The sequence below is a fragment of the Drosophila suzukii genome (genome assembly GCF_043229965.1).
Source record: "Drosophila suzukii chromosome 2 unlocalized genomic scaffold, CBGP_Dsuzu_IsoJpt1.0 scf_2c, whole genome shotgun sequence".
In the NCBI taxonomy this organism is placed as follows: domain Eukaryota; kingdom Metazoa; phylum Arthropoda; class Insecta; order Diptera; family Drosophilidae; genus Drosophila; species Drosophila suzukii.
The window spans coordinates 20,423,733-20,443,789 of record NW_027255896.1 but is presented as its reverse complement, the minus strand read 5'-3'; the positions used below and the strand labels follow the sequence as shown (position 1 = coordinate 20,443,789).

Sequence of the window (20,057 nt, the reverse complement as noted above, 5' to 3'; positions counted from 1 at the left end):
TATATCTTAGTAATTGCGTGCAGTTGGTTTGTAATTATTGGGCAATTTGCAGGTCATTACATTGGCGACGAGAGAAAAAACCGAAAAAAAATAGAAAAATACCGATAAAGAATAAAATTCGTTTCGGCTATATGTGTGTTATTTTGGTACATATGTACATACATGGTAAAAAAAAAAAACGGAAAAAATGGTGTGGCCACTTAAATGTAGACTAAGAAATACTAAAAAAAAAAAAAATGTGGCTACTTAAGTGTAGCCTAATTGTGGCAGTTTTAATACAGCCTACGAAAATAAGAAAATAAGATAAAATGAATATAAAAAAAAATGAGTGGCCACTTAAATGTAGCCTAATGGAGGCCGTTTCGATACAGCCTACGAAAATAAGAAAATAAGATAAAATGAATATAAAAAAAAATAGTATGAATGGCCACTTAAATGTAGCCTAATGGAGGCCGTTTCGATACAGCCTAGGAAAATACTAAAAAAAAATGCGCGTTATTACGGCCTTTGTAATAGTTGGTCACTCTAAACTTGTTTTTCAAAGTAGCGTGGTCGCAAAGTTACATTGAGAATCGAATAAGAAGAAAAAGGAAAAATAAAACAAAGTAATGGCCGAACTTAAGCCATTTCTATGCAATAGCATAGACAAATCACTCTGGCGCTCCGAATGGGAGGTCTGGTTACGCGCATTCAACATATATGCGGACAGCGAAGAGATCAGCTCAACTCTTAAAAAGAGCAATAAACTTCTGCATTTGGGAGGCTCACAACTGCAGTCTATTGTTTATAACTTGCCAGGAGCGATGGTCCCTTATATTACAGAGGAGCAGAACGCTGTCTTCACACCTTTGGTGGAAAAATTAAATGAATATTTTTCGCCGATACGCAATTCGGTATTTGAGCGTCATTTGTACCGTGGCATGACACCGCGGGATGGAGAATGTTTCACCGAGTTTCTTATGCGATTGCGTCAGCAGGTGAGGAAGTGTAATTTTGGCACTTCCAAAACAGAAATAGAAGAGATCTATCTCAAGGATAAACTAGTTGATTCTTGGGCACCGGCTGAGCTGAAGAAAAAGTTGCTGTCAACTGAACAGTCCTTGGAGGGAGTCATATCTGCTTGTCTTATTGAGGAACAGGTGAGCAAGCAGACGCAATCAATGTCATCAATGTCATCAACTGGATGCTCAGGCTCTATGGTCAATAAGATTGCATCGCGCACGGCTAAATGGAACAACACCAAAGTAGAGTGCGGCAGATGTGGCCGATATGATCATGATTCAAATAGTTTGCTTTGTCCAGCGAAAAATGCGGAGTGTAACAGATGTTCCAAAGTCGGGCACTTTGCTAAGAGATGTCGGACTACTGTGAAGAGATCCAGCGGAAATCATCGAGGAGGTACAAAGCGGCGCTATGTAGATGAAGCACCGGTCCGAGCAGTGAGTGGTGGCCAACAATTTCACAATCCCTGTTTCCGAGTTGCGAATGATTGTGACATGGGCGAAGTCATTTCCTGCCGAGTTGGTGGCTTACCAATTAGCATGGTCATCGATTCCGGATCCAAATATAACTTATTAAGTCAAGATGATTCGAATTACCTACAAGAAAAATGCGCTGCTATATTAAATCTGCGAACTGAGTCGACAAATCAATTTCGGGCATATGCTGCGGATCAGTTGTTACAGATTTCATGTGTGTTTGAAGCACCGATTGCAGTTGGAGGGAATGCTGAGTCTATTGCAACCTTTTATGTCATAAAAAAGGGTAGGCAATCGTTGCTTGGTCGCGAAACAGCCATAAAACTCAACGTGTTGAGACTGGGCATAGCTATAAATAGAGTCGAAAAGTTGGAACCTTTTCCAAAGTGAAATAATGTATCTATTCGGCTGTCAATAGATCTACATGTGAGGCCCGTCAAGCAACCAATGCGACGCATCCCAGCCGCCATTGAGGACAAGGTAAAAGAAGAGCTAGAATCGGCTTTATCTCAAGATATATAGAGCCAGTACACGGACCAAGTGAATGGATTTCTCCAATAGTTATCGCATTCAAAGGTGATGGGAATATAAGGCTGTGCATTGATATGCGTCAAGCGAATAAAGCAATTCAACGGGAAAATTACCCATTACCAACATTCGAGTCGTTTTTAACGAAGCTGAAGGACGCTAAGTATTTTTCTCGACTGGATTTGAAGAGTGCGTATCAACAATTGGAATTGCATCCAAATAGCCGAGAAATTACTGCATTTATAACACCACAAGGATTGTATAGATACAAGCGTCTACTCTGCGGTGTTAACTCAGCACCTGAGATATTTCAAAAACTGCTGGAGGAACGATTAGCGAAATGCCCGAAGGCATTAAACTATATAGATGATGTAATTGTCTTCGGAAGTTCATTGGAGGAACACGACAAAATGCTGGAGATGGTAAAAGTTATTTTCAAGGAAAACAATATATTTCTCAACAAAGATAAATGCGTATGAAAAACACAGCGACTTAAGTTCCTCGGGCATATATTATCTGACACAGGCATTTCTGCTGATCCAGAGAAAGTACAAGTAATTACAGCATTCAGGCCACCAAAGAACAAAGAGGAACTTCGTAGTTTTTTAGGCCTGGTCACGTACGTGGGAAGGTTCTTGCCAGATTTGGCAGATACAACAGAACCGTTGAGAAAGTTACTCAAAGCGGATGAGAAGTTTTTGTGGAACCAACAAGAACAGCAAGCATTCGACAAATTGAAAATTGGAGTTTCACGAGTTTCGGAGTTGGCATATTTTAACGTGAAATTAAAAACTCGTGTAATAGCTGATGCTAGTCCTGTAGCGCTGGGAGCGGTCTTAATACAGTTTGATGTCGAAAATAATCCATTTATCATATCGTTTGCAAGTAAGAGCCTTTCTGAAAAGGAAAGTTTGGCATTGGTATGGAGCGTTGAAAAATTTCATTACTATGTTGCTGGTCTGGAATTCGAGTTGGTAACTGACCATAAGCCATTGGAAGCGATTTTTAAACCAACTTCTAAGCCTCCAGCTAGAATTGAGAGGTGGTTATTACGTTTACAGGCATACCGTTTCCAGGTGATATATAAGTCTGGGAAGGAAAATATTGCTGACTCGATCTCACGCTTATGTGACATTTCAAGTACTAAATCATTTGATTGGGGTGGAGAGGAAAACATATTCCATATGATTTCAATTTCTACTCCCACATCTTTAAATATATCTGAGATTTCCGAAATGAGTACAAGAGACGAGGAAGTACTAGATGCTATACCATGCCTGCACAATGACTGCTGGAATTCTACAGCAACTAGCCCATATTATTCGTTTCGCCTGGAGCTGTCGAGTATTGGTAGTATTCTATTAAGAGGAAGCCGTCTGATCATTCCCCAAAAACTACGACAGAGAGTTTTAACACTAGCTCATGAGGGACACCCTGGAGAAGCAGCAATGAAAAGGCGACTGAGATCAAAAGTATGGTGGCCAAAAATTGACAGGGATGCAGAAAAATTTGTCAAGGATTGTCGTGACTGTTATTTTTTAGTAGATTGGGGTATCCAAAAAAGTTAAGAACAGACAATGGCGGACAATATGTCAGTGTAGAGTTTAAAAAATATTGTGAGACGAATGGAATTGACCTTATTACAACCCCTCCATATTGGCCTCAAGCTAATGGCGAGGTAGAAAATATGAATAGATCGTTAGTAAAGCTGTTGAAAATAGCACATGTGAATGATAAAAATTATAGACATGAGATTCAAAAATTCATATTAATGTACAATGTTACTCCCCATGGTACTACGGGCTCGCCACCATCCGAGCTTATGTTCAATCGCACAATTAGAGACAAGATTCCGGGAGTTCAGGATATAGTAGGGGAAGTGGGAGAATCTGAAGAGAGAGACAGAGATTTCATTAATAAGGAAAAAGGAAAAGAGGTGGCAGACAAAACTAGAAGAGCCACGGAATCTAAAATACAACTGGGAGATAAATTAGTACTAAAGAACGTAACTTTTCCTAGCAAGTTAACTCCTAATTTTGATACAACAGTCTATGAGGTAATTCAGATAGATGGAAGCGTAGTAAAGATATCGGGAGGAGGTAAAACGTATTTGAGAAACATAAGTCATGTTAAAAAGATGTCAGGGGTTCTAGTTTGGGCATCGAATCTTCTCAACAGTTGGATGGCAGCGAGCAAGGAAATGGTGCCTCACTTGGAATACTGCCACCACCGCTACCGCAAGCCGAATCAATTCCCGAGCCGCCTTCAGATGCGCAGCAGAACTTGAAGCTGAAGCTGAAAAATATTGGAGGGATGTGGCAGCCTGTCACTACGAGCGTTGCTGAGAGCGGAGAGCATACTGGCGCTCATTGAGTCAGTCGTTTATATACACTTGTAAAGTGCGCACCGAAGAAATAAGAAATATTGTTTGTATATCTTAGTAATTGCGTGCAGTTGGTTTGTAATTATTGGGCAATTTGCAGGTCGTTACAATATTCAACAAAAAATAATGTAAAATGAAGAAGTAATGCGAAAGTGGAAACCGGGACCGACTAAATGTCTTAAAACTCGTATGCTAGGAAGGTCGACTCCGACCACTGCTTATACCGCCCCGAAAAAAATTCCCTGTGGAAGCAGTAGCCGCTGATCAGAAGGCCGTTGCACCACGTTCATCAGCTTCATAATTCCTAGGAAGCCAGGCTGATGCAGGACTCCTGGGCCTTACGGTGCTTCTTAGCTGCCTGGTCCAAAACGACGTTAGTGGCCGACTTGACAGCAGAATCCACTTCCGATGTTTGAAACCGGACCACGCGGTCCTCCACTTGCAGCGGTTGGTCCGCAGCAACGCCAGTGTCCTCAAAGTCCACTCGCGGAAGGTGGCCGCATTGAGGCCAAGCTCCCGTTCCAGCTTTACGTGCAAACGGCCTTGCGGAGTCCTGGGCAAATCCAGCACAGCGGAGAATGCGTTCCCCACTGGTACAGGCTACAGGCGCCCCGGAAAAATATACTGTACCATTCATATATTTGTAGGGCTCGCATAAAAACACGGCGCACAACAAGGGACACACGCAATGCGCTCGTGTCGGGTCACCTAATCCTGAGGAGCTCCTGTGGAAAAGGAGGTGGTACGTAATATGCGCTGTAACCTATACCACTATAAACTTATACTCGCAACCTTTCTTATAGACGAGGACAATTACGGCTCTCGGGGGTGATAAATTTACAATTAAACAAGGAAAAACGCTATAGTCGAGTACCTCGACTATCAGATGCCCGTTACTCACCTAAAGGGACCAAAGAGAAATTGAGATATGCAAGCAGCAATGCGAGATTGAAATGCGCACCCACCCGCGATCTCAATATACATATGGTTATGTGGGCGGTAGACAGTTTTAAGTGTTATGGGCGTTAGAGTGGGCGTGGCAAACTTTTTGTTGGGTCAATCGATAAGTATTGACGAGGCTAGTACATTTGAGATAAAATTTTTTGCAAGCACGGTTTGTGGACGTTAGAATGGGCGTGGCATATTCGCGTAACAAACTTGCTCTGCGTACAATGTTACGAAATTTTAATCTGAAATCCCAATTCTCTATCTTTGATAGTCTCCGAGATATTCATATTTACGATTTTTTGAAGTTTGTGGGCAGTTTGTGGCCGTTAAAGTGGACGTGGCAAACTTTTTTTTCTAGCATCAAAACTGTAGGAGCCACAGTTTTTGGCCAGCCAAAGCTCCCGAATGAACATCAATAAAAGAATAAGCTACCATCCTAACCAATGATTTTCTACCACTCACTTTAATTCAGTTTCAGCTGAACTTAATATTCAACAAAAAGTAATATAAAATTAATAAATAATATGAAAGTGGAAGCCGAGACTGACTAAAAGGCTTAAAATCCGATGCTAGGAAGGTCTAATACCCCCTTCCTATTGAATCCATCCGTTCAAAACGGTTGGGAATTGCACAAATGTGAAACTCCGATTCCCAAAGAGCTTATCCACGATCTGCCATCCGATAACAGCTGATCTGGCTTATCTTACCAAACGTGTTGCTTCTGCGCCTTCCATTTTCGATTCTTCCCTGTCATCATTGTTTACGTTTTGTAGTGAATGTTTCAATTTCCACTGTCAAGAACATTGCCTAACTATCGCATAAAAGAGTTCGTCGAATTTGGATGAGGAACTAGGAAATTTTCGGAACGGCAAAACCTTATCGACCATCCGTTCAACAGATGGTAGGTGGTGAATGCATCTCTGTGTGTAGACGCTATTACAAATTCTTGATAGGGTCCGAACCTTTCCATCTTGCGGAAATTCTTATGTGTCTTCATTACGCTTGCCTGAATGAAAATCGCGTCACGTGGCGCTAAAGGCATTCTACATGCTAGCGTTAAAATTTTATTTAGTTTTGCGTTGTCTTACTTTTTCCTTTCGGATAAACTCAATTTGCCCTTCCGATCAGCTTTTCGTCAGCGATTTTCTATGTGAAGCCTAGTACTCACATCGACGAAAACCGCGAGCTTACCATAGGAGTGAGCGTGAGGCAAATACGCAGCTAACGCTTTTCGCCGGGTCTGTTTTTCAGCGCGGTACTCAGATGAGCTAAGGAAATCCCGGAAAAAATACCAGATCTTGCGAGTGAACTTTCGTTGAACGCGGTTAGCCGCTGCCCAAAGAATAAGAAACTTAATCTTTGGCGGTGTTCGTGCAGAAACGGTGTGGAATTTAAAAAATAAAAATGGAAGAAAAACCCCAAAAACGCCTTAAGGAGGCTAGTACAGATTAAAAAGGACGCCTAATCCAAACTGTTGCCCATTATTGTGGGACTTGACGGACAGAAAGCAATACCACAACAGGGCAATTCCGCAGAATAGTTGAAGACCTGGAGGAGATCCACTAGCGAATCCCAGTGGGAGGGAACATGAGACATCGCTCGATCTCCGACGAACTCTCTATTGAGGACTCCACCTCCACCAGCTACTTGGCAGCTAAAGCGGTGGTAAGAGACGCGCCGGCTTCTTTAGGGAGGAGGAAATAATGTCGCCCGCTAAGGGACATCTGGAGGAGCCATCACCAGCCATTACCAGGATGCTTGGCGACTTCCTGCAGTATCAGCGGATCAACCCCGTTCCCAATCCGGATCCCACTTCCTCAAGGTCCAAAATGTCTACTGGGACTCGGAGCTGGAGTACAGATGGAGCGGGAAAAATGTCGAAGCATCCGTGGGACGAGAAGGAAGCCTTAAACTAATAATTTACATAAATAAAAACATTCGTTGAACATTTCATTTATTTTGATTTTGATTTTTTTGTGCACCACCAGTCTTTTCTTTTTTAAATTTGGCAGTAAGACCATGCCATTTGCATTGCGGGTGAACTTTGAAAACTTCGGTCACACTACAAAGATTAAGATTTTTCTACTAGTGAAACTCTTAGCCGATCTGAGGACTAGGCTTGAACAAGAATCAGCGTAAAATTGCCACAGCGATTTTAGGCGTCTGTGTGTAAAGGCTATAATGCTATTATATTACTGACGCTAATTTGGCATAATTTTCCAATAATGCCATGGTCACACTGGGATGTAGTAAAACACCAACGGAAGCAATGGGAAGCGAGGGAAGCAAATTGAAAGGCTTAATCCTTGAAAAAAACGCTGTAGAAGCTAATGACTATTGGAAGATGTATAACGCAGAATCACCGGCGGCATGCATTGATGAAGACTGCAGAAAACTTCTTTCGATATTCCAGGGCGAAGTGTTCGTCAAGAGGCATGTGTGGGCCGGCGGCATGGGTCCAATGGAAAGGGCAATTAAAGTATATGTTTAGTAAACAAGAAGACCATTGCTCATTAAATGTTTTCCCCCCAGAACCTAATGGTCTACCGCCACCCGTACATTTTGAAATATGTAGCTACTTGGGACCAGTCAGGGCAAAAGCATCTTGCCACGGAGAGGGTCCGGCCTCTAAATGATGTTCTGACCCATCTGACCGACCTTGAAATCTGCCTTGGATTGCGAACGATACTGTGCGGCCTAATATTTTTAATTGAGAAGGCTCTGGCCAGGCACTTGAACATAAACATACATTCCATTTATGTGACGGACAGAGGCAGCTGGCGCCTGGCTGGCTTCGAGTATGTTTGGAGGGCCACAGAGGTCGACAAACAGCTGATAGACTTGGCCCATTCCTTTATAAATGCAAGCATCAGCGAAGAAAATTGTGAACAGTTTGCCTTCGGCATGCTGTGTGAGAAAGTTCTTGAAAGGAGTGGAACTAATAGTGACGACAGTAATAGCACTCCCCATGCTCACGAGTTCCGTGAGTACTGCGGCGCACACCTGAAACACCAAAATACTAAGCTAAGACCCCCATTTTCGGTCGTCCTTCTACATCCGTATTTCAATCATGAATTCGTGCTCATACATTCCTTTTTATTTGAGTTACCGCTTAAGTCGGGGCAGGAGCGGCACGCATTTTTTGGAAGTTTGATTGAACGCCTCCAATACTTCGACGAGGAAATTGTGGCTTCGCAGCTAGCTTGTGACCTGCTTTCTAGAATGGTACTTCTCGATCCTGCTGCACAGGAATTTGTGACTCCCCATATACTCCGTACAAAATCTACGGTTAATACTACGGTGTCTCTGTTTTCACCGCATACATACGTTCAATATTTAATGCCTCACATACTAAAGATGTTCCGTTTGCGCGATGCGCAGATCCGTTTGATACTCCTGGATTATTTTATGGACTTCGTTTGCCTTTTAGGGATCGAGCAACTACAGAGTGAGGTTCTTCCACAATTACAGTTGGGTATGAGCGACACGAACGACATTTTAGTTGCTAAGACACTAAGGTGCATGGCAGATTTGGTTTCCATATTAGGAGCTAGCAAAGTTTTGGGCGGAGAGCGTAGCCGATGCTTTTCTGACGGCCGTCCACACGCAGCCGTCTCCACACGTAGCCAAAATACTATGCCAGAACCTCGGTCCATAAGCCCCCTTATGGACACTAGATCTTTTGACGTGGGAGACGACTTCATGGTTTCTTCGAGTCCGTTGCCAACAACAAATAATGTCCTCTTGTTGCTTCGCCCTAGCCCAGACGGAGGTGAAGACAGGAAGATTGGTTTAAACTTAAATGAAAAATCCCTGGGTGTATGTCAAAATAGCGATCCGGAGACTGACTCAAATATATCTGTTGCAGGAAACGAAAAAACATTAGTAAACTTAGATGAGGAAGGGACTTGGTCTCATTCAGATACTATAGACGTGCTGCAGCGCGCAACACAGACCGGACGGAAAGAGCAGACTCCAACAGATTTGGTAACAGAGAGCAGTGCATCGACTCGAAATACCCAAGCCTTATTATCCTCGCATAGCATAGCCATATTAGATGTATCTCTTGGAGCCAGCAAAGCACTGTTGCAAACAGATCGTAAGATTATCGACGATCTGAATGCGCTGGACATACAAGTACAGTCAGTGACCCAGGGGACAGAGTTAGGCGAGTTTGACTTCTTCAAAGACATGGAACCCGTGATTGAAATAAAAACTCGTAGCTGTGAGACAAATGAACGTATAAACAGCCGTTTCGCTGCTGCTGCATTAACTGCCAACTGCAATGATGTGGATGCGGAAAATGGTTGGGGTCATGACGAACAGGACGGAGACGTCATATCATGGGGAGCGGCGAATGAAACGGTTACGTTCTAAGTCGGAATCATAATATATTGTACTTTGTTTTAATTCAAATGTAAATTATTCAATAAAGTAATGTAAAGTATATTTATATTCACCTATTATCGGCACTATTTCAGTTACCACTTGCGAAAGATTTGAATGGAATTGAATTTTCTTGACATGTTCCCGTTCCCAAGCCTCACAAAACCTTCCCTTTGTCAACTGAAAAATTAATTGTTTAAAAATAATTTAAATCGTATCTTTAATCAAATTTGGCAATTCTTTTTTCAGTGTCAATCTTGTGCCATTACACCCGGCTTGGCGGTAAATTATTTCGCAATAATAAATCCAAAGAACCAAATTTTAGATTCACACAATGCGGTTGCATACCATCCGGTTCCAATGATTTTAAAAATTTTAACGCATAGTTCATTGCTTTATAGCATTGTCAATTGATTTATATGTACACCTTACAGTATCGATCGAGTTTGAAAATTAATGGCATTGATATGAATGTTCTTTGGTGCTAAAATGGTTCAATCCACCGATCAATTCGATGGTAACCACGATTTGTATTTGCCATCTCCAATTTCTAACAATAGTTTTGAAAACTCGTGGGCAGCTCACTCATTTTGTAAGTGAATACTTATATTAATGTTCAGAGACAATTTTTGTACATGTCGAGGGAGTTAATAACAATGTTTAATGTAAAATAAAATCAATGTAACTGAGAGAAACCTGTCATTAGAAATAAAGAGTTGAGAGAAAGAAGTGTTACCTTCTGAGACCGTTTAAGGGTTTCAAGCAGAGCTTGCAAATAACTGTCGACCGTTTCTCGTTGTCGGCAAATAAGGGTTTTTTTTCTTACTCTTTACGAAAAGACTTAGAGAGCAAGTTGTTTATGGGTTCTTGAATGAGCTTGCTCGCGCTCAGAGCGAAACCGTTTTTTTCTATTCTGTTTTGTTCTGGTTGTTCCAAGACCGTTTTGCCTTGTTCAGTGAAGCAAAAGGTCTTTTGCGTATGTATTGGTATACATTCACAGGCATAGGCGTCTGTTTTGCAAACAAAATATATTAATTGCAACCTTTAACAAAAGTATTTGAAAATATATTTAAATTGTTCTATTAAACAAATTATATTATTTCTTTTTTACAACAATGAAAGTAAATGTGAAGACCGTTTGCGTTGAGTTTTTCGTTTAATCGGTCTTTTGCTGACTCTCATTGTGCGAACGGGCAACACGAACAATTGGGACTCGCTGCTCATCTTAGTAAGAAAACCCAAGTGCAAGTAAAATCATGACGGACAAATCAACTCGCGAAGCGGCGAAGAGACCCCTATCTCCGACATTAGAAGTGGGATTCCCATCGCCACAAGAACATTCTGACGGTGTGTTGCAGGCGATTTTAGAGACACAAAAACGAACCTTCTAAAGTTGCTAAAAACTGTGCAATCAAGTTCTATGCAGCCTCGCAAAATATTTCGGTGACATTGCCTATGTTGAATTCTGATGCGCCTGGGACCGATGCCGCAGCGTGGTGTAAAACCGTGGATATGATCATATCCGAGTGTCCATTGGAAGGCGGAGCACTAGTCATAGCGCTTAGCAAATCGCTGCTTGGAAACTCTTTGCAGTGGTTATCTCAAATTTGATCCGCTGGAATGTCATGGCTGGAATTCAAGAACTGGTTTTTACACCGCTATGAAGGCACCGAGCAAACGTCTGCCGCATTGCTCAACATTCTCAACGGACGGCCGAATGCAAACGAGTCCTTGTCAGTATATGGCAGAAGGCTGGTGACGTCACTACTGACGAAGTGGAAAGGAATAAGTCAAGAGGAGATAGCTGTCTCTTTAGTGTTGGCCCACACGTCCCAAATCGATCCCATCCTGCACAGTTCCGTTTTCACTACAAACATAAAAACTAGGAAAGAATGCAGCTCTTCAAGGCGTTTGCGTTCAACAAAGTGAGCGACTACTCTGGATTGGATCAAGGACCGGACAGGAAGAGGTTTAAGGCACAGGTGCAAATCAAAATGGGACATAAAGCGTTTGAATGCCGCAAGAAGAAGGGAGAAGAGAGAAACGACGCGAAATCGTACTGACAAACCGTTGTCTGCACGAGACAGGTCAGGAGTTACTTGCTTCAAGTGTGTCAACCCTGGTCACATTGCATCTGTATGTACGAAGGGAACGACTTCGACGAACAACTACAATAACGAGAAGCGAGTCGACATGTGTGCAGTGTTGAAGCCAACTGGTATTATGAAGCAAATGGGTGAGAGTTTTACCTTCTTCTTCGATTCGGATGCTGGCTGGAAAAAGGATTTATAATACGGTAGTGCTAAGAGGAATAGGTGATATTATTGTTAAAAGTAACTTGTGAAGTAGTTTCTTAGGCTTGGGTGAAGCTCGGTCACGCCAGGATCTCTCTCTTCAAAGATTGGGAATAGGGTCTTCGATGAGCGGTGGGCTGACGTGAGGTGGAGGGTGTCAGCCACCGGGTTACTGAGTAGAACACAGTTTTGATTTGGATATCAACAAAGAGCGAAGGGGGTCAGCGGTAGCGCGTACTGGTTCTGGCTCGCGGCACTCGCCATGAGGGGACCGAGAGGGAATCGATTAGGGTACACGCCTTGCAATTCTAGGGCATGTGGCTGCCTCACATGGAAATCCGCCAGCTCTCGCTGTCGGGCCCAGCTATGCGGCCGGCTGAGCCTGACCTCGGACAAAACATCTTGTTAAGTGTGGGCAAGAAAATATAGTGTATTTCTAAACTTCAAGTTGATCTTTGCCTTTTATTAGATTTTTGGACATTTTAATATTTGCTTTGATTTAGCTCTGACATAATGTATCTATAAGTTTCGTTGTATTTTGGGTTTTATTTAAATGTGCACATCGTATTTCATCGTATTTAGTATGTGGGTTCTTTATATTTTTCTACGGTGTATTTAATTTCGCATTTTCATTTTGAGGTTAGGTTTTGTGCGAATTTATCATTCCCATTACCGTTACATGTGTTAGGTTTTCTTTAACAAGGGTTATGGCTGATCTAGCCTGTTTCTACCAGGCAATACCGCATCGAGGTCTGCCGAGATTTCATAATACACACACAGCCTTTTGGCCGAACTTGTCTCGCTGGCCACTCGTTGCGGTCTCACTGATTTGGCACTGACCCGTCTCGCTCTCGCACACACACACACGCAACCGCGAGGGAGAGTTGGTGCTCCGCCGCTGGTCCTGGGCCGGCACAACTACTCCCAAATCCTCTGCTGCTCCTTCTCCGCGTCAGTCGTTACTCGATGACTGGATCTTCTCGCCTTCAGGTGGGGCGGGTATCCTGCAGGTGTCAGTCGACCTGGGCTTGTTAAGCGCTTTTCTTTACTCCTCGCATGGTCACTTGCCCGGGAGTGGCAATCGCACAAAAATCCTTCGTCCGTGCCAATCGACCTCTTTCCAAGAACTCCACGAGTTTCGTTTTGCGAATTTTCTCGCCGTTCTGTTTTCTTGGCTTCTCGAAGTTTCGGCATCGCTCCCTCTCGCTCTCTCTCATGGGCGCGTGCCAGTTTTCGGGGGTTGATTTCTAAAGCGATCGTACTCTCTCTCGGTCGCTCTTATGCGAGGCTTGCTCATGTGACCGCTTTCCGTGGTGAATTTCTCGTTTCTGTGCTGGTATGTGTGTGTCGGTGTGAGGTAAGCCCTTCAGGCTAGCGATGCGAGTCTCGGTGGTGGTGATAGTTTTATTAACTATCGTGTGTGGCTTTGCAGCCTTAAACCTAACTTATAATAATATTTTACATTATATCTAAGCCTTATTTAATTACTTATAATATTTATAGTCTATTCTAGGTGTAGTTATATATATTTATTTAAATGTATGTTAACAAGGGCGCCAGGCTGGAATGTGTGTGGCTATTTGTGTGGAGTCAATCGACTCCTCACATTCCCCTCCTTCTTCGGGGGACGTAACGAGATGGCGATCTCGTCCCTCTTGTTAATGTGGACCCGGTATTGCTCCCCTCCGGCATGGAAGAGGAACTTCCGATCCACTCTACGTCGTGTGCCCTCTTGTGGGCGAACGTGCTCGACGAGGGAGCGGGATATTCGCCCCCCGTTCACGTGAACACGCCAGTGCCGCGGCGGCAACACCCAATCTTCGTCGGGCGGTGGATACTGGTTGCGTCCTTTAGCGTCGTTGTCCTCATCGGCTGGTGGCTTCGCCGGTAGCGCTGGTCCCGTTGATACAGGGGCGGCTGCTGCCGTCTCCCGCTCGCGAAGCCCGTCTTCCCACTCCATTTCCGCGGCCCAGCTCGCGAACGTGCGCGGAAGATCGACCTCGTAATTGACAACGGGCGGAGGTGTGGCGGGCAGGACTAGCTCCATCACCTCATCCTCTTCGGTGGTGTTGATCGGAACAAGGGCCGGCATTTCACCATCCGGTGGCGGGTCCAGTGCGGCACTCAGGGCCTCCACCCAGGTTCGGGTGTCCTCCTGTCGCTTGGCCAGGTCGTCGGCTTTGCGCCATAGGCAAAGGGGGTTACGCACCCATATCTGCCCCTCGGTGGCCTGGTCGGCGCGGTTGTCGTCGAGACGTGGTAGTGCACGAATCTGCTGCTGCGGGCCCAACTTCTAGCCGCTCGCCTCTCTTGTCATCTCCTCGTCCTCGGATACGGACGGGTCGGTGGAGCCCGGGATCTTGGGGTGCACCTCTTCTACATCGTCGCATGTGGCGGGCCGCAGGGATGCCACCGAAGGCTCCTCAGCGGAGAGTTCGGTCGTCTCCAAGGGAGGTGTCGGCGCTGTAGTCACCGACACGCTGGCCTTCTCATCCTCGTACTCGAGTACGACCCCGTTAGGGTCCAGTCCCTTCAGGACTGCGCTGGATCCGTCGACCTGCACGCGCCATACATGGCCCGCGGAGTCGTGGCCCCCACTGACTCAAACTTGGCTCCTGTCACAGTGATCCGTGTGGATTGGCTCTTGCCCCGGCCAGGGTTTTTGGGCGTCACTCGACCGCTGGGTTGTTTTATTTTTCTCTACGATAAGGCCGAGGTGCGGGCTTTCTGCGTTGGAGTTTAGGGTCACCCGACCACTAAACCTGCTCTGTAGTGTTGGCTTCGTCTGGGCTGTCCTGTTCTACCGGTACTGGACTCTGGGTCTCCGGATCGTCGACTGCTTCCTTCAGGTCTCCGAGCGATGCTGTCCTGCGTTGTTTAGTTCGTGTGTGCTGCAAACGCACGACCGTGACCGAAATGAATTTGACCACCTTGTACGACCCCTCGTACTTGGGTGCTAATTTTGCAGCAAAGTTATCCGCCGCCTTGGACAAGTGATGCTGCTTTGCAAAGACCAGCGATCCCAAAGTTGGTCTCCAAGCGCGCCGTCTGAGGTCGTAGTGTTTTCGCTGCTCCATCGAAGCTCGCTGGGTGTTTGCTTGGACCACCTTAAACACGCCTCGCTGCAACTCCGCTTTCGCGACGGGTGATCTCGGAACATAGCTTGGCTTCGGAGTGACTTGGCTCTCTGCCTTGTATAATGAACGCCGGGCTGAATCCGGTGGACTCAGAAACGCTGCTGTTTATAGCCAGGTCTGCTTATCCTGGATATACTGGGCGACCATAGTTTTAATGGTGCGATTTGCCTGCTCTGTCGGGCTCTGCTGCGGATTATATGGTGCCGTATACTGGATCTCCATTCCCGCCTGTTTTCAGAAAGCTTTGAAAGACTGATTTGTAAATTGGGTCCCGTTGTCCCCGTTGTTGATTTAAAATCCTCTCCCGAAAGGATTTCTCAAGTTGCGCCGAAGTAGCTTTTCTTAGGGGAACTAACATCACCCATTTTGAAAAGGCGTCGAAACATACGAGCAGCATACTATTCCCGCTCTTAGACCGCGGAAGGGGTCCAATGAAGTCAGCGCAGACAGTGTCAAAGGGCTCACTGATCTGCCTGGTATACATCTGACCCGCTGGCTTGTTTTGGATTACCTTGAACCGTTGACAAGTGTCGCACTTGCGAACATACCTGGCTACATTACGAAAGAGTCCCGGCCAGTAATTCCTATGGGCGAACCGGGTTGTTGTCTTTCTGATTCCGAGATGTCCAGCCGTGGGCTGGTCATGGCATTCTGACAGCACTCGCTGACGATGCTTCTTGGCCACACACAGTTTCCATGGCACGGAGTTTTCATCGTCGGGTCGGGATCCGATGTGCCGATATAACTGTTGGATCTCGCACACGTAATCCGGGAAATCTTCAATCTGAACTAGTTTTAGCATTCGCTGATACCATGTGCACCCAGGCCTATCCTCCTGGATAATTTGAAGTACCTCCAAGGGCTGTCGTGACAGCGCATCTGCGACAATGTTCTGGCTCCCGCGCCGATATGTGACGTCAAACTGATACTGTTGCAGCTCTAACGCCCAGCGTGCCGTACTGCCGAAATCTTGTCGGGATCAGTGTGGATTCCTTCCTCGCTGATGACGTGCCCCAGGTATACCAGGCTGCGCTTAAAGAAACTGCATTTCTTTGCATTGGGGCGAAGGTTCGCTTTTCGTAGCCGTCGATATACCTCTTGAAGATGCTGCGATGTGCGTCCGATGATGATTATATCATCTAGGTACGCAAACGCGTTGAAGTACCTCCAAGGGCTGTCGTGACAGCGCATCTGCGACAATGTTCTGGCTCCCGCGCCGATATGTGACGTCAAACTGATACTGTTGCAGCTCTAACGCCCAGCGTGCGATTCGGCCGGTGGGATTATCGATTGAGTTGAGCCACTTTTAGGGGTTCACCTGTGTGAATGCCGACTTTCAAGCGCTTTTTCGGGTATTTCGTGTAAGTAAACTATTCAAGGTTTTTAAATAATTATTTTTGTATTTTGTTAGTTTAGTATTTAAGCTTATATATTTTCATGTACAACAGTTTTATCAAGAAAGTGTACTGCTGACCGAAGCTGGAACGAGACTTTCCCAAATTTACGGACCTAAACGGTGTGCAGGATACACACATAAGTCGTCTGAAACAAAAAACGAAAATACTCCGTTATTCGTATATAAGTTGTCGAGGTACTGACGTAGGGGTTTCTTATAAATATTTTTTTAAATTGTTTTTCACACTTTTATATCTAATAAAAATATGTGAAAAACGCCATTTTGACAATTTTCAAAAATTTACGAAATTTGCAGGATGCTTGCAAAGTTGGGTACACATCTCCTGTACCATGACGCGATACCCAGACATCTTCGAAGTTCCTTGCATGTGGTGGGCGGACTCAGTTGCCGTACTGCCGAAATCTTGTCGGGATCAGTGTGGATTCCTTCCTCGCTGATGACGTGCCCCAGGTATACCAGGCTGCGCTTAAAGAAACTGCATTTCTTTGCATTGAGGCGAAGGTTCGCTTTTCGTAGCCGTCGATATACCTCTTGAAGATGCTGCGATGTGCGTCCGATGATGATTATATCATCTAGGTACGCAAACGCGTTGGGCTCCATGTCGGGTCCTATTACGCTGTCGAGCGCCCGCTGAAATGTGGCTGGTGCTGAATGGAGGCCAAACGGCATGACTTTCCAGTGATACAGTCCCCTTCCTGGAACTGTAAATGCAGTGCACTCGCGACTCGTCCTGGCCGTGGGGATTTGCAAATATCCGCTCTTCAGGTCAAGAGTTGAGATGTACTTTGCGTGGCGCAACCGCTACAGAATGTGAGTTATCCTGGGCAGCGGGTTCGCATCGGGGATTGAACGGGCATTCAGTTGCCGAAAATCAACACATAATCTCATCTCTCCCAATTTCTTGCTCACGAGTACAATAGGGGCGTTATGGGGGCTCCGAGAAGGCTCTATGCAATCGTTGCGTAACAAATCGTCGATCTGCTCATCAATAATCCTCTGCATTGCGGAATTCTTGGGAAAATACCTTTGTTTGATGGGCTTATCATCCCGCATTGTGATCGAGTGTTCGGCGATGTGTGACACTACGGTCAGTCCGTCGAATTAGTCCAATTCCTTCTGTAGAAATTTGTGCACCCAGGGTTCTAAATCTTCCGGCCCTGGGGTCTCCTTGATTACTGCTAATGCTCCTCCAGCGTCAGGTGTATACGCTGGTCTGGCTGGGGAAGGCAATCGCAATTCCTCGGCTGGCTCTGTCGATACAGAATTCTGATTCCGTCGAAATGGAATATTTCGCACGGCTGTGTCTTCTCTGCGCCCTAGAATACTGCTCGTCGGGGCAGCTTGCATCCTGCGCTCTGGTTCGTTGCTTTGTGGTTCAAGGACGGTGGCTTCGAAGTTGTCGATTTGTTCTGAAGAAGACTCATTTATCAGAAGAGGGGACAGAGCTGAATCAACCTTGGTGCTGGCTACGAGAAGAGGGTTAAGTTGTATCGAAACGCGACCACATTGGAGGGTGGCGGACACGCCGCAGAGAAAGTCCATGCCCAACAGCACATCTTCCATGATTGAAGGTAAAACTAAGAGTGGAAATGTGACCCAACGCTGGTCCAACTGGACTTTTGCTACCAGTGACTTGTTTATTTCCTTGCGTGGGCCTTCGGCCAGGCTGACTTGTGTGCGTACCGTCCGAACGTTATGTGGTGTGCCCACAAGTTGAGCGACTCTTTCGCTCACGAAACTTCTGCTGGTTCCGGTGTCTATGGTTGCATTAAATACTCGACCATCAATTTGTACTTGTGCGATGATTCTGCTCGCCTGGACCTGTAAAATATCGTTTAATTCTGGGGATTCCTCCTGGCAGTCTCCGGCCGCTCCCCGAGGGGACGAAGACTCCTCTCGTTTCCCGGATGACCACACTGCCAGCAAAAGAGAACTCTGGGATTGCGACAATCGTGTGGAAAATGCCCAGCCTGCGCACAATTCCTGCAGGCTAGTCTGAAGTTTGGGACTTTTGACACGTTCCCCACCCGTGGAACTATTTCCGGGACCGCGGCGGCCGGTGTGGGTGTTCGGTGGGGGGCGGTCGTGCTGTATCTTGGCGACCCGTTAGTGGCGCTCCTGTGTACGACGGGATCTGGTCGATTTTCCTCGGCGGTGGCTGCAGTTCAGCCAGCATCCTTGCATGACTTCCTGTGTCTCGATCGCGGGTGACTTTATAATTTACCGCCAAGGCGGTGAGTTGCTCCAACGTTGTGAATTCATGTCTCCTGGTAAACAGCTGATAGTTCGGCTGTAGATTTTCATAAATCATTTCTAACTCCTGTTCCGGATTATATCCCGCTCTGTGCATCATTAATCGAATGTTTACAAGATATTGCTTAAATGTTTCCCCTTGTCGCTGGTGCCTGGTGCGGATCTCATCCTCGAGCCTCTGAAAATACCTCGGTGGCAGGAAAAAGTCAGGAAATGCCTTCTTGAAGTTTTTCCAGGATTCTCCCAGTAGCTGGCTTGTCCTGAACCAGTGTTCGGCCGTGCCTGTCAAAAGATCATTGATGGCCTGCGGCATCTTCTGAATGTTGACTTCGTAAGCCGTGGCTCGTTCCTCGAGGTGCTGGATAAACGAGATCGGGTTCTTTGTCCCGTCGAAGGTGATTCCCCAGTTTCTCAACTTTTCTGCTAGAGTTGCCGCTGTCATTTCCGGCTTTCTGGGAGAAATATCCCGCCTGGCAGTGTTGACTTCCATGTCGACAACTGACTCAGCGGGGCTGGCGCATCCAAATGTTGGGACATGGAGTGCGTTGCACTCCTCATTTCCTCATCTCCTCCACGCTTCCTGTTCCGTCCAAGGCAAACTCCTTCTGAATTGCCTCCATTTCTCGCTTTCTGAGAAACGAAATCAAACGTGCACCTATGTTTGCGAAAAATAATCAAACGAAGAACAAGAAAAAAAAGATTTTTGATGCGGCGGCAAAATTTTAACAAGGGTCAAACTAAGCTCAAAAAGTTAAAAAAAAAATTAAACAGCGAAAATGTAGATGTTTATTTATTTGCTAACTGGTTAATAAATGCCCAGCGATGGCAACCACTATAAGTCGTAAGACGACGATTTAAATTTTCTCGAAGGCGATGTAGAAAACTTGACGTAGTGGAAAAAAACTCTGCGGAACATGTGTTGACTCGGCGACGGTGGTTTTTCAGATTCTTTTGCTATGATTCCGATGACTGTACTTGTAGTCGATTGCTGTGGATGTGAGAGAGACGACGACGAGAGTGAAAAACAAGATGGCTGCGCTGTGGGGAGTATGAACTAGCTTCTCCCTACCTTGTGCTTTTAAAATCTCGCGGCCTGATTGGTTCACCTATAGGGGGCCCGCTCTCTCTCTCTTCGCTATGCTTGCTTTGCTTGTGTCTGTATGTGACTCACGTAATCTGCTGACCACGTGATATGTTACCTCTGACAACCTCTCGTTTTAGGTAATGTTTGGT

The 20,057-nt window shown here is 45.5% G+C and overlaps 2 protein-coding genes across 3 annotated transcripts; both read left to right on the top strand.

Annotated features, from left to right (window-relative positions):
- Positions 1 to 327: 327 nt before the first annotated feature.
- Positions 328 to 5,805, top strand: LOC139354138 (uncharacterized). 2 transcript variants are annotated; one of them, XR_011605213.1, is made up of 3 exons: positions 328 to 4,432; positions 4,490 to 5,131; positions 5,193 to 5,804. XR_011605213.1 is itself a non-coding variant. In XM_070998404.1 (3 exons), the coding sequence occupies exons 1-3, from the start codon at positions 4,798 to 4,800 to the stop codon at positions 5,219 to 5,221; spliced, it is 309 nt and encodes a 102-aa protein (XP_070854505.1). In that variant the 3' UTR covers positions 5,222 to 5,805. The 2 variants fall into 2 exon arrangements, 1 of the variants encoding a protein (XP_070854505.1); XM_070998404.1 differs by lacking the exon at positions 328 to 4,432 and having other exon boundaries at positions 4,798 to 4,982; positions 5,037 to 5,131; positions 5,193 to 5,805.
- A 1,766-nt stretch (positions 5,806 to 7,571) lies between these two features.
- Positions 7,572 to 9,786, top strand: LOC139354030 (protein-associating with the carboxyl-terminal domain of ezrin). The gene is made up of 2 exons (XM_070998262.1): positions 7,572 to 7,816; positions 7,870 to 9,786. The coding sequence occupies exons 1-2, from the start codon at positions 7,607 to 7,609 to the stop codon at positions 9,712 to 9,714; spliced, it is 2,055 nt and encodes a 684-aa protein (XP_070854363.1). The 5' UTR covers positions 7,572 to 7,606; the 3' UTR covers positions 9,715 to 9,786.
- Positions 9,787 to 20,057: the final 10,271 nt, after the last annotated feature.

What these genes read in the sequence shown, in the direction of transcription:
- LOC139354138 (XM_070998404.1), top strand. Translation starts at nt 4,798, where the DNA reads ATGTTTGAAACCGGACCACGCGGTCCTCCACTTGCAGCGGTTGGTCCG. An exon ending in GGAGAATGCGTTCCCCACTG is followed by an intron (nt 4,983 to 5,036) that starts GTACAGGCTACA and finishes ATATATTTGTAG; the next exon opens with GGCTCGCATAAAAACACGGC. An exon ending in CTCCTGTGGAAAAGGAGGTG is followed by an intron (nt 5,132 to 5,192) that starts GTACGTAATATG and finishes CCTTTCTTATAG; the next exon opens with ACGAGGACAATTACGGCTCT.
- LOC139354030 (XM_070998262.1), top strand. Translation starts at nt 7,607, where the DNA reads ATGGGAAGCGAGGGAAGCAAATTGAAAGGCTTAATCCTTGAAAAAAAC. An exon ending in CAATGGAAAGGGCAATTAAA is followed by an intron (nt 7,817 to 7,869) that starts GTATATGTTTAG and finishes TTTTCCCCCCAG; the next exon opens with AACCTAATGGTCTACCGCCA.